Genomic DNA, 13,874 nt, shown 5'->3' with positions numbered 1-13,874 from the left:
TAAGAACATCGTAAACCAACAATTTGCTTTGGTGTACAATTTTTAGCTTCATGTCTGGAATACAAAAGATTCTGAAATGGCAAATTTAGTGTAATAGTTGGACTAATTATACTAGTACTGTGATTTGATGTCATGACAATAAAATGGAGAATCAAATATTAAGTCACCTGTGAGTCTTGTTTTATAAACTGAATACTTGTTGCTATGGCATAAGGTGTTGCAAAAGTACATAAAGGTTTCTTCTCCTTCTTGACAAAGCACTGATGACTGTATGTCTCAATCTTATAGCCCTGAATAATAAGCCAAAATATGCATAATATAGATAGGAGTTAAACACTCAAGGATGTAGTTAACTCCTGCCTCCAACAATATACATTTCAACAATAAAGTTTTCTTATTTGTTTTCCAAAATTGCTTCCATCCTAAATTTCCAACTCTCAATTCAGATGGGGTATGAGATCTGTAGTAAACAAGCATTTTCATCTATATCAAGGGAATATTGAATGAATATAAATTGCATTATCTCTTTGAAATATTAGCCTTCCTTAGCAACAATGTGGCAATTAAGCCATTAAATAGAAATATAAAAAAAAACTAAAAAGATTATCTATCGATCACACACCATCTGCAGCAACTAAATATAAAAGATCATAATAGTGTTATATGTGTACCAAATTACAGATTCCTGTAACATGAAAACTATTAAAACTTTCACCAAATGTGAGGGGGGCCGTAGGGGTCCTGATCCAGAAATCCAGTGCTTAAAAACATGAAATCCTAAGGTCCCGAAAATAAGAAAAAATTTAATTCCGACATCCTGAAAATAGAAAAAAAGAAATCCCAGACCCCAAAAAGGATCAATCCTTAAATCCCAAGCTTAAAAACACCCGATGACTTCCCTTAAAGGTCCTGCCCCCACTCTAAAGTGGAAAGAACAAACAGACCTAAAAACACAAAGCCTCAATCCCACTTTAATAACAGTTTCACAAGGTGAGGTACAACCAAATTTCAGTCTACTGGGATTTATCTTATTGAGGACATTGACCTTTGATCTCTAAAATTGAATTTCAGTATCTTCATTATTTTTTCATACATATATTATTTAAAGCTCAAGAAAGCTTAAGACTACATCATACATGGGAAACCTTGAAACTACAACAAATACTGTCATCAAGTAGATAACATGACCTTTTAACCATGTTAACTTTATACCTTTATATCCAACCAGATAACTCTTTCTCTAACTGCCAGATTTATTGTCAACAGGCAGATCACATGATCTTGTTACCTTAGATACCTACCTCAGTACCTATCCAGATATCTTTGTCCACCTGACACATACAGGTCACCCTGCTGCCAGGTAAAGTATCACCAGTTGGAACACAACCATTATTATCTTTAGTAGTATATTTATCAAGTGTAGTATACTTTCTACCATCTTCAGATCCTTCCCACAACCATATAGTTTCTGCTTTTCTAGACTGTAATTTTAAAAGTTTATAAATTATAGAAAATATGTTAGAATTTCCAAAATTCATCCATGAAATTAAGTTCTTTAAATTATTTTCAATATTTTTTAAGATTCCTCAATCAAAATTTAAGTAAAAGTTCATGTAATTTTGTTCCTACAGTACTCTAAAATAGTATGTGCATATTTGAGAAACAGAAAGTACTTTTTACAGCTACATTTGACCCTGAGCTTGAAAATAACCCATAGGAAATCTAAGCAATACCTATAAACGTTAACTTTTTACATTGTGGCTTAGATGGAGAGTTGTACCATTGGCACTCATACCACATCTTCTTATTCATATAAGCATGCTTCCACAATATAACTCAGATATTTTGTCAGAGAAATTATACATACATCAGAAGTGAATGATATACAGTCAATTGGTCCATCTTTCAGTAAACATGGTAATTTAAAAGTCTTCTTCAGTGATATAAACTGAATTGATCTCATCCACAAATCTGAAACAATATCTTCAGCAGACGGCCTCTTGTCAGCTGACCTGGCCCAACAATCCCTCATTAACTGTTCTACAGACGGGAAACCTGGGTCAACGTTGTAATCCTGTAGAAAAAAGATATCACAGGTTGAGAAAATATGATATCACATACTGTTACATTAATTAAACATACTGCTTTGAATTCATCTTATCTTCATTTGTCCGCCATAACTGGACATCACACGTGATCCCGTAAAATTTTTACGTAATAATACAAAATATCTGACACCACAAAGTAAAAGTTAGTGTTGTATGCACCAATAGTTCAAGTTGGACAGATTCTCTGGCCAGCGGGGAATAGCGACAAGGAGTATAAGTGTCCTGGTAGATTACCACACTAAAATAAACAAATAAATTTAGCCAAAATTTTATCAAAACTAGCCTATTTTTGCTTAAAATCTGCAAAATATCCTTCTGTTTTCACTTTAATGTCAAGAGTCATATTGTGTTATTTCAATTCTTTTTTAAACTTTTCTTCTGAAGATTAATAATGTTTCTCATAATGATTTCATATGATTTTCATTTTCCTTTTATTTACAGGATCAAACAAGAACCAAAATGTGCCTTCTGCATTTTTTTTCATTAATGACCTGACATGATCTTATATTAATTTGAAATCAGTTTTTTTATTATTTAACAGTGTAATTGTTTGCATTTGTGTACCAAATTTACCTGTAGACATGGTCTTTTTGACTGAGTTTTCATTGCTGTAGAAATTTGTGCAAAATTTTTGTATTCTTCAAAAGGTCTCCTTCCTGACAGCACTTCATATATCACCATGGAGAAGGAAAATATGTCCACCTGTTAATGACAAATAAAATAAATAGTTTGTCAGCTGAAAACTGATTGATTGATGGCTGTTTAAGATCAAGGTACATGATACATGTTCTGGATGACACTATGTTAATGCCACATGTTTTACAAGAGGTAGCCATGCAAAGTAAGATAAACAGTGCTGGCTCACAAGGTCACATTACATTACCTATACTGTGGACTCATTTAATTTCGTGGGTACCAATATTCGTTGATTAAGGAAAACTTACATGTTGGTGAATATTTTATTTCATGGTTTTGCCATAGTGTTTATACAAGTGGGTCAACATTTACAATTAATTCTCCATAGGCGGTAATGGTAACATTTTCCGCAGTTGCTCAGTCCATATCGTTTACTTGAACATGTATGATGGCTCATATCGAAGCTGGTACATTTATACATGTCTGGTTAAATTTTCGGGGTGGCAAGTGAGATTACTTTTTTCGCAAATTGCTGGACCCCGGAAGATGGTGAAAAATGTCACTCTCCTCATGAAATAATCCCAAAATTCTGATCATAAAATTCAATAAAAAAAATGTCCTTTCTAATAATTTATTTCAGGTCAAATGTACATATTTCTTTTCTCATCACATCAGCTCTATAAAACAGTTCTTATTGTTCATTTATGTTCATTTTTAAAATCACAGCATCCGCAATTGTATGGCGGACTAATATTTTTTTTAATTACGTCATCTGAGTTCCTCATCTCAAGGTCTATTAGGGATCCTGACCCAAGTGTAAAGGAAATTTGTAATTCATTGAATATTTAAGTTCTCTGGGTTTGTCTGTACCCACAAAATCTACGAAAATTGGTATCCAACGAATAATAATGAATTGCACAGTATAGTAAGATTTATCACAAGTTTGGCGTATCACCTTTCCCAGACACATTATAATGACAGGGAGATTCTTGGCTCTTATTCATATATAAAACATCCTTGCTGGATATATTTAATGCAGCCAATATTAATTTCAAGTCCCTGGTTTGATCCATACTAGGACAAATCATATGACCTCACACACTTGAGGGGAACATGTTATTGTGAGTTCATTGAAGTGATTCACTTTCATAGTAAAGTAGATGTAAATTAATTCCCCTTATAGAAGTGAAATAATTTTTTTAATTGAGGACATAGCTGTATTTCCTCCTAATCAAAATTTCCATAAACATATATACATTGTATTACAAATGTATTATAAATATGGAAAATATCAGATTTCTTTTTCACCTTTATATTTATTGAATGAATTGATTAAGACATTAAAGGCATTAAAGATACACTACAGGACTACATTTTTGGGGAAAGAGTCGGCTTCAAGCCGTCAATCCCCTATGGGGTTGACCAGAGTGACATTCCCTCACATCATTCATTTTGTTTTTATGGTGTGGAAAACCCCCCAACAAATCTTACTTAGATTCAAGAAAAGGAGACCCAAAAATGAATAGTTTGACTTTAAACACCTTTTTACACATTTCCCTTCTGTTTCTCAAGAAATTATCGTATCTTGAGCTCTCCTTTACACTATTTACGTTTCTTTTTCAATCCGGAAAAATTAGTATGACGAGATATTCTAAATATATCCAACCTATATTGTATTTTATAGTGACGTCGTTCTTGGAAGAAGCAGGGATATCCTTCACCAGTTCACTGGTTATTTAAATCATTCTTAGAGATCGTGCACTAATTACAAATTTAATAGTATTTGTTAAATATAAACATAATAATGTTTGCTGTAGATGATTCAAACATCAACATGCAATACTTTAATTTGTAGGTCAACAACTTTCAAAACAAACAAAGATCGTGGGTTTACATGAGATAGGGGAAAGAAACGATTTTATTACTTTTTTCTGTAAAAAATTCTGTTTTGAGAATCTTCCTCCAATTCAGGAACACCTCAATTGATGAGTAATTATCCCCTTAAATAAAAGTTTATGTATTTAAACACTTAAAATGTGACATTTCATTGGATTAGTAGTCTTCCATTAAAACTAAATTTTTGTGTACCTACATAATCATTGTAATGGTAAAAAAAAAAAAAATGTTGCATTTGTAGTTTTAACATATTTATTCATGAAATTTACAAATATTTCAAATTTAGGATTTGGAAACAAGCTTCACACAGTTTACATCAATCATATTGTTTTTTATTAGTACCTGTTTCCCTGTGATGAGAGTTCTAACTGGGAACTTTAACAATGGAAATTTAAATCTGAATAGATTTTTCAGTCTACACTTTCTTAAGAAAAAACTTTAAAATCCAAGAGTACTGTCACAAAAAATGGAAAATGACCCTAGCCTGCAGTTCAGTGGTACGCAATCAAGATTTCAAAAAAGATTGTAGTTGTTGTGAAATGACAGAATTCAGTTGAATTTTAGATAATTAGCTATCAACTTTAATCAAAATGTTTAGATTTTATAAGATGCAGATCTCTTCCATTGGTCCAAATTGAATCCTAAACTAAGGAAATGAAATTACATAAACAACAATTGATTTCAATATTGTCAACCTTTCTACATGTTCTAGCTGTTCTCTTTTTCATTCTTCATATGAAAACTATCAAAAGATACCCCCCCCCCCCCCTTTCCAAAAAAAATAATTAAATAGAAACTAGGGCCGTCTTTCCCCTCAGAGCTATTCAGCTCTTTGATTAAAAGAATCTTCCAGAAAAAACTGCTTTAGATTAAAAGAAAAATGAAACCGGTAAAGTAAAACTTCATTGCCTAGCATAGATAAAGATATTTCATTAATATCTTGATTCTATACTTTAAGTTTTATTAATTTAGTCATAGCCCTGGCCTCATGTACTTTAAAAAGTTGTATGTACCTTTTCATCATAAGATTGCCCTTCAATAATTTCTGGTGCCTGATACCCTGGTGTTCCTACTAGTCCAACCGTACCTCCAGAAGAACAAAATCTAGATATACCATAGTCAGACAGTTTGACATTGACAGGAGAATTCAATTCAAGAGAGAAAACTAATATATTGTCAGATTTTAAATCTCTGTATATAATTCCATTTTTGTGAAGATAACCAAGGCCACTTGCAATCTGAAATGAGAGTAAATGAGGTACGTTAATATCGCAAAAAGCATTTTTCATGTAGAGGTTATAAAAAATAACTATCAAAACAAGTGAAACTGTGAGCTACTGCTCGCTGGTTATAACCCTGCCCAAATACTTGACTGTAAACAGGAAGTTGTTGAGTGATGTATCTAAAAACAGATCAAAAGGTACAGCTGACTTATATAAACCCTGAAACCAAATTTCAGAATTCCTTGTAATGTAGTTCATGAGAAAATTACGACGAAAATTATTCATGGGAGGGACGGATGTACAGATGTATGGATGGATGGACAGAGGGAAAACAGTATACCCCCACTTTTTGGAAGACAGGTATAACAATTACTCCCTACAAAAGGCACATCCTTTTGTTTTGTCTCTATGTTCACTGGTTAGTCTATCATTTGTTTTTCGGTTTTTTTTCTCCCCTCAAATATGACATTAACACAAACTTTGACAGTGTCTATGAAATTTATTAACTGCTTTTCTAGATTTGTCAGTTAAAGTATGCTATTGCCTTTTAGTTAATTCCATAAATCATTCCACAGTCCATTTGTGCATCAGTATTAAAGAGTCCATTTATATCATTGAGAAATATACCTGAAACAACATTTTATAAGTAACTTCTTTCTCAAACACAGCAGGGAAGATTTTATCCTTGTCTCTGTATTTGTTGAATGGTTCCCTGTTTACTATAGCCTTATCAATACTGGTCCTAAAGTTCCCAAGGGGAGCAAACTCTAGACACATCAACAGACTTGGTCTGATTGATATACCAAGAAAGGAGACAATGTAGGGATAGTTTAGTTTACTGGTTACCAGGACTTCTTGTCTCATCTCCATAAAAGCTCTCCATGCCTAAAAATAGTTATTAATGTAAATTTAGAAAAATGCAAATTCAGGAAAATCTTAATACAGATATATTCCTATCATATCAGAATGTACATTCTTGTTATTGTGATACTAAACTCAGCATTATTTCCAGTAATAAAAATCTCACAGTAATTTCCGATTAAGAATTTAATATTCTTGATGTTTAACAATCCTGCATGTATGGTTTCTAATACTCATATTTGCCTTCACAGTAAGTAAGAAGAGATTCCATTTAATGTGAACCAATGCAGCAGAGCGAACATGCTGTTGAAGCCTTTACCTATAGTTCACATCTTAGTGATTTGTTTCCTGTGATTTCACATCTTTTAATTTTCCTATCCTAGATATGCAGTTATTCTAATTTTTCAACCGTCTTAGATGTTCTTGATGTAACAAATAATGATTAACCAAATCACTGTCATATATGTGTTATTCCCATGCATATTTAGTTGACTTACTTTGATACTATTAGTTTCATCAACATCAATGGTATAAGCGGAGTAGTTTTTGTAAATATCATCTTGTTCTTCGTTATCTTCAGCTTTTTCTCCCCCTGTGTGGTAACTACTGTCTAGACTACTCAGTTGGAAGCCAGCATACGGTGCTCCGTGATATAACTTCACAGCCACATCAATGTCACCATAATGTCCTTTAAGAACTTTACCTGCGACACCAACACCTAGCAGATTGTCCTCTTCGACCAACAGTTTTGTAATGTCTATAATAAACTTTTTAGGAATTTCATGCATGAGTAATTCTGGGACTAATTGCACCAGAGGTATTTTTAGATTTTTTGGACATGTGATGGTATCAGATGACATGATGAGCCTAGCACAGTGCTCTACTGAGAAATGGTCAAGACCCTTAGGTAATGAATGGATCGTGTCATAACAATCTGGACACATGGCATATCTCTGGACTCTAGGCTGACCATATTCATCCCACTCCATTAAACCTAACAAAAATATAAGTTATAACTCTATCAATACTAAAATAAACTGTAATTTCCCTGAAGATGAACATTTTTTTTTAATTAATAGATAAAATAAATAAATATCCTTCAAATCTGTGACTAGAACACACATATATATATATGATAACAAAAAAAATTGAAAATATTAACTATAATGACCCCTTTCAAGGATCATTGTCATATAACTCATTGAAAGTTTCTCTTCTTTATATTGTGTCATAATGTGGAAAGTTTCAAATATTTGAGGGGAACACTCCTTTTTGAGTTTATTTAGTGATAGCATAACTATTCTCATATATCTACTACTTCATTTTTCCTCTTAATTTGAGGATCTGTGAATAAACTACACAGAGAACAATAGCTTTTGTATATACAATGCGACAAGTAAACTAACAGAAGTTGAAATACCTTGACCAAGAGATTGTGATTCTGTGGAAGGTTTCATTTCTTTTGCAATAAATGGTATAAATTACTGTTTATCAAGTGTTATACAAACCTGGGTAATGATCATTGAGCAAGTCATCAATCTCATCTACAACAATCCCCATGATGGAGTAATCTCCCTTTGTTGATTGTACTGTTATCAAAACACCTCTGTGTGGAGCCATGCCATGACCTTGTGGAACAATGGTGGCCTCCACAAGTAAACAACCAGAGTCATGTCCTAGATACAAACCATCTTCCCAATAAATCATATCTTTCTTTACAATCTGTAATCCACTGTGAAATAAAATAATACAAATATAAAAGTAAAGCTACAATTAAATAAAATCATCTTTAACTGTAGGGAAAAACTCTCCTTGCTATCAATTTATAGAGAGCTTTGGTGAAGGTGACAGAGTTTGTTTTTTTTTTTAGAGAGAGCTTTGGTGAAGGTGACAGAGTTTGTTGGTTTTTTTATAGAGAGCTTTGGTGAAGGTGACTTAGTTTGTTGTTTTTCTTTATGAACAACAAATGTCATGAAAATATTTATTTGGTACTTGCATTTTTTTTTTATATACATTTAAATGATTTTAATCTTTGTGTGTTTTTTTTTTTTTTTTAACACTATAATTGATTCTTTATTGCACATATTGCTGTTTAACAATTAAACTTGGTGTACAGCATTTCATCAAGTTTCCCTGTTAAATTACCACTGAATACCCAGGGATAATATTCAGTAAAATTAACTAATACATTACATTGGTTTAATTCACATATTAAACTATTATTATAGTTGTTACAAATTCACAAAAAGTATTTTTTGATATATTTATAAAAAAATATCTACACAATAATATTTTTACGGAAATTGATCATTCATCCAGAATGACTTTTTGGGTTCTTTTATTAACTAATCAAAAACGAATATTGCGGTCAAGTGACCTCACACGACTTTTCTGTTCCTCGTGTTTGGACAATATTTTTTGAAGTGTTTCGAGAATTTGGATTATTAATTTCTATGTGGTTTTAAAAGCTTTGAATAATATTGCGAAAAGGTAAGTTGGAGTGTAAATATATTTTTCATAGTTGCACTTTCAGTCTTTATTAAATTTTAGTTTCTTGTGTATAATTCGGAGTTTAGTATGACGTCCATTATCACTGTACTATTATGCATATTTTAGGGGCCAGCTGAAGGACACCTACGGGTGCGGGAATTCTCGCTACATTGAAGACCCATTGGTTGCCTTCGGCTGTTGTTTGCTCTATGGTCGGGTGGTTGTCGCTTTGACATATTCACCATTTCCTTTCTCAATTTTATACATTGTAGTAATAATTACTGAACAAACAAACTTCTGCACATACAGTCATACTTGTTCAGTATCACATGATACATTTTACAAACAAATTTCTTTCAATAACTTTCATACATACTCATACCTTAGGCATAGCACTTACAGATAATTACTTGCATAGTACATTTATAATAAAGGAAAAAAAAATCACATACAATCACACATAATCTAGATCTATAGCATCTGGTTTTTTTTACAATACATGGAGCTTAAGTTAACTATAAAATGACTTCATTATTATTCTTCAAAATATTCAATACTTTGTTAATAAACTGCTGATCTCTGTATTGGTCATACTATATAGTTCTACAGTATTTTCTACCTCATATTCAAAAATTTTTAATGTGTCTACTGCTTTGGTTTTTTTATTGGAAACATAATGTGTTTTATAGATTGAAAAGAACATTAAGCTAAGCAGATGATTTAGCGCATAGTATGCATCGTCATGAATTTTGTATCCTATAAACAACAAATGAAGACTTATTACATGTTCGCCTATGAAGACTTTTTTAAGTAAAACTTTCATTGATTTCCAGAATGTTTTATGTGTGTTATTAGCCTTTTTTGTTTAGTTTTAAATTTTGATTTTGTAGTTTAGTGGTCTGGGGGTTTAAGATTCATCCATTGATGTTTATTGTAATGTAACACTGACTTGTAATATGATCTATCAGTCGTGTTGCTCATCTTGAATTTGACTTTTAAAATGAATGTGATATAAAGGACCTTTTAAGATTTTATTTTTACTGAAATTTAAATGCAAGTTTCTAAAATTGTTTTTTTTTAAGGTTATTTAAAAGAAAAACTAGCTTTTTTTTTTTTTTTTTTTATATCAATGCCTTCTGTCTTGGTGCAAAAATTAATAATTTGATTAATTCTCGGCTGTTGTTTTTTGACCTTTCAATACAAATGTATGGAACACAATAATTTACTTTCTACATGCACAACACATTTTATGTAAATATTTAAAAGAATCAAATATATACCTGGATGCTGAGCTCTGTCTTTCCAACATTTTATGGAACTTTGCAGGTGTTACAGATGAAGTCAGTGATTTACTTAGAATCCAGTCGGATGTTAGTAGTTCTATTCTATACATCAACCGTGACAAAAGACGACTCCAGAATCCAGAGGGAATGAATGCCATCTTGTAAAGTCGGATAACCTTTAACCCTAATTCATCAGATCGGTTCAGGTCAATGGCTGGGTACTTGGATAACTGGGAGGGTATAAATAATCTAAAAAAAGAACCATTTGCCGATGAATGATTAATAAAAATTCAATGGAATAATTACTCTGAATTTAAAATGTGAAAAAAAAATATGTAAAACTCAGCTGAAAAAGAGTGAGTTTGTCTTTTAGTCTTGTCGTTTCTTCACTCAATGAAGGTCAAAACATGCTTTTCCACTTTTACAGGTTGACATGTATGATCAGTGTGTATGATGTACTGAACAGGAAACAGTTTTCTAAGTAATGGAAAAATAATTCTTCATTAATTCAATAAAATATTATTTCTTTAAAACTTACTTCCCACCAAAATCCACACTAAGAGCAATTTCAAATCTTTCCATTAACTGTATATACTGGTCTACGTAATCATCGGGGAATCGTGTATCCTCACTGAATATCCTCCTTACTTCAACCTTACTTATTTTTCCTCCTCTAACATTAGGATCATGTACCTATATAATGGCAAAAGATAAAGTCATGTTAGCAGGTTATTTTAAAATAATAAAATTGACTCACAATTTTTCTTCAGGATGTTAAGAATCCAAAATCTGGAATATTTTATTTTATTTCAATAAAAGTAATCAACTCTATTCATTTAGAATTGAATGTGGGTCATTTTATTCTGAGATTCTTTTAACATCTGACAGTAATGCATAACTAATTCATGCAAACTTTGATCCATATAAAATAATTTTTAAATTACTTACTACATGTAGGAGGACTTTGGACAGGACATCACACAGCCATGTTGGATCCAGAAAGTACAAATTATTTAATCCTTTCAGTTGATCATTAAAATGCAGGATTGTCCCATTCTCTGTTAAAAACTTTGTTACTGGAATAAATAAATAAAAAATTTATCTAAATAACACATAATATATCTATTTTTTTCGGTTAATAGTGTGTGTATTGTTCATAGATTTTCTATTAACAGAAAATTTCAATAAAAGCTGAAGTTGCAGATATAAAATGAGTTGTCTCATCATCATTTTTCAAACTTTTTCTTATATTCAACATAATGTACGTTACCAGTTACAGATATAAAAAATTTGCCAGTATCAGAAATACATCACTTTCTATACACATAAATCTTAATCTCTAAGGTAAACCCACCTTGACGAATTTCTTCAGCTGAATCGAGATCATTGTTTGGTACTTTGTTTATAATCTCAAGGAACTCATCATGTTCTAAAAATGGTTGTCTTTTTTCATCTAATTTATTTTTCAAACTTTCCTGCATGGCCGTCTCTAAATGAAGGTAACTCTTTGGAATACTCCTACCAAGTAGTTTGTTTGGTCTGTTGTTTGGATCTGGTACCCTTGTGGCAAGGTCATACAACTTTTCTTTAAGTTCCGATATACCTGGGGGAGAAACAAAAATCAAAAATGTTCTATTTTCAAATGTATTCACAATTATTTTATACTGGAAAATGGTACTTAAAGACCTACAATAAAATTGAGAATGAAAATGGGTTACTATGGATTCCTTTATTTTCGTGGGTACTAATTTTCGTTGGTTGAGGAAAACTTGCATACTCGTGAAAATTCAATTTCGAGGTTTTGACAAAATCAGCATACATTCCTGTAGACAATTTGTAATTCATTGATCATTTAAATTTGTGGTTCCCCTGAACCCATGAAATCCAGGAAAATTAGTATCAAATGAATATTAATGAAACCACAGTATATATCAAGGAGACCAAAGAGCAGATAGCAGCCAAAGGCCACCAAGTCTTTTGATTGTTTTTGGTAGTTACGTTGCTGTCTTATTAAGTTCTGCCCCAGATCTCCTTTTATCTATAAAACAATTTTCCAAACATATTTGACATTTTTTTTCCAATAAGCTATATAGTAGATATTCCTGTCAACTTTTAGAATTAAGTGAAACTAAACAAGTAAAAAGACAGATCCATTAGACACATTGCAGCTCATTAATTTGAAGCTGCTTATAAATGTAAAATCATTCTGTTCAGTAGTTTTTTTTAGATAAAATGTGACACACAAGATAGAAGAACAAAACATACTGATGAACAGACAGCTGAACAAACAGATGGATGGAAAAAGTAATTGCAATAAACCCCAAATTTAAGAGAGGGGTATAACAAAAGAAACATACCTTCTTTTGTTGTACAAGACACTGGTATAAAACTGTCAGTATCTAGTCTAGATGATAAACCACTGGCCCGGTCTCCTTCTGGTCCATAACGGTCCAGTAATAACTGTTTTATCCTCAAGACATCTTGTTGTTTGGTTGGTAAGGTGTTTCTGTCTAAGAATGTGGCAACCAACAAGATACTGGCATTGGGCATTCTTGCCTAATTATACAATAAAGAAACAAGTGAAAGGAAATATATTTTATCTAATATAGAAGTACAAAATGGATGATATTTTTACTGTTAAGTCTTAAAATCACCATAACATCTCCACGCAATACAAATAATAAGTGCTGTCCAAAGGATAGAATGCTTGGATTTTAAAACCGTCACTGCTTCTTACATCAGGCATATTAGGTTTGGATAATAGCAGAATGCATACATATCTATGTCATCTCTAGATCTTATACATGCAAGTGTTTCTTATATCTGAATACTTTAATGTGATGATGATGATGTGTGGTTGTTTAGAGTCCGACTATCCTGTCTGGATATCGCGGACTGTATCTACCTATTCTATAGACTGGAGTCTGTCGGTCTTTTTGCCTTCATTTTACTCCGACTGCGTTGGTCTTGCTGGTACGGAGTATCAGGACGTGATGATTGTATGGCTGATTGTATTGCCTCTTTGGATTGTTCGTTGAGGACTGGTGATGTGTGCGGTGGTGTGCGCAGTAGGTCTGGGTGGTCGATGTCAAACCCATCTTCATAGTCGACCCTACTGCGCTTGCCTCTGTCATTGGTGGAGGTGTAATACACAAGGCGGTGGCAGGCCTTGTTGGGGTTGTAGGGACTGGTGACAATATCCCTATTGACTACAACCCCAACTGGTTCCCCTTTGTACTTAGTTGGTGTTAGTACGTGTCCAACTACGCTGTCTCTTGCCTCTGTTTGTGTGTTGGTAGTTTGTTGGACTTGCTCAGCAGGTATCACGGCTGTTTTTGTTGCCTTCCACTGGTCAAAGCGCTTTGCGTCTCTTCTCC

General features: G+C 32.5%; 1 protein-coding gene across 14 annotated transcripts in view; it reads right to left on the bottom strand.

Moving 5' to 3' along the window:
* Positions 1-13,874, bottom strand: part of LOC139518741 (leucine-rich repeat serine/threonine-protein kinase 1-like) — a 59,283-nt gene that overhangs the window by 3,080 nt on the left and 42,329 nt on the right. For all 14 annotated transcript variants that reach the window (XM_071310292.1, XM_071310287.1, XM_071310290.1 and 11 more), the window contains 13 exons: positions 12,855-13,053; positions 11,852-12,100; positions 11,446-11,573; positions 11,036-11,190; positions 10,495-10,746; positions 8,233-8,456; positions 7,222-7,718; positions 6,491-6,748; positions 5,654-5,878; positions 2,682-2,810; positions 1,868-2,074; positions 1,302-1,481; positions 168-290 (listed from right to left, as the gene is read on the bottom strand). In XM_071310292.1, coding sequence (XP_071166393.1) covers positions 168-290; positions 1,302-1,481; positions 1,868-2,074; positions 2,682-2,810; positions 5,654-5,878; positions 6,491-6,748; positions 7,222-7,718; positions 8,233-8,456; positions 10,495-10,746; positions 11,036-11,190; positions 11,446-11,573; positions 11,852-12,100; positions 12,855-13,053 — 2,826 coding nt within the window. The remainder of the gene's footprint in view (positions 1-167; positions 291-1,301; positions 1,482-1,867; positions 2,075-2,681; positions 2,811-5,653; positions 5,879-6,490; positions 6,749-7,221; positions 7,719-8,232; positions 8,457-10,494; positions 10,747-11,035; positions 11,191-11,445; positions 11,574-11,851; positions 12,101-12,854; positions 13,054-13,874) is intronic.

Source organism: Mytilus edulis, chromosome 4 (genome assembly GCF_963676685.1).
Source record: "Mytilus edulis chromosome 4, xbMytEdul2.2, whole genome shotgun sequence".
In the NCBI taxonomy this organism is placed as follows: domain Eukaryota; kingdom Metazoa; phylum Mollusca; class Bivalvia; order Mytilida; family Mytilidae; genus Mytilus; species Mytilus edulis.
Note: the sequence above shows the minus strand (reverse complement) of the source record. Positions and strands in the feature narration are given on the sequence as shown.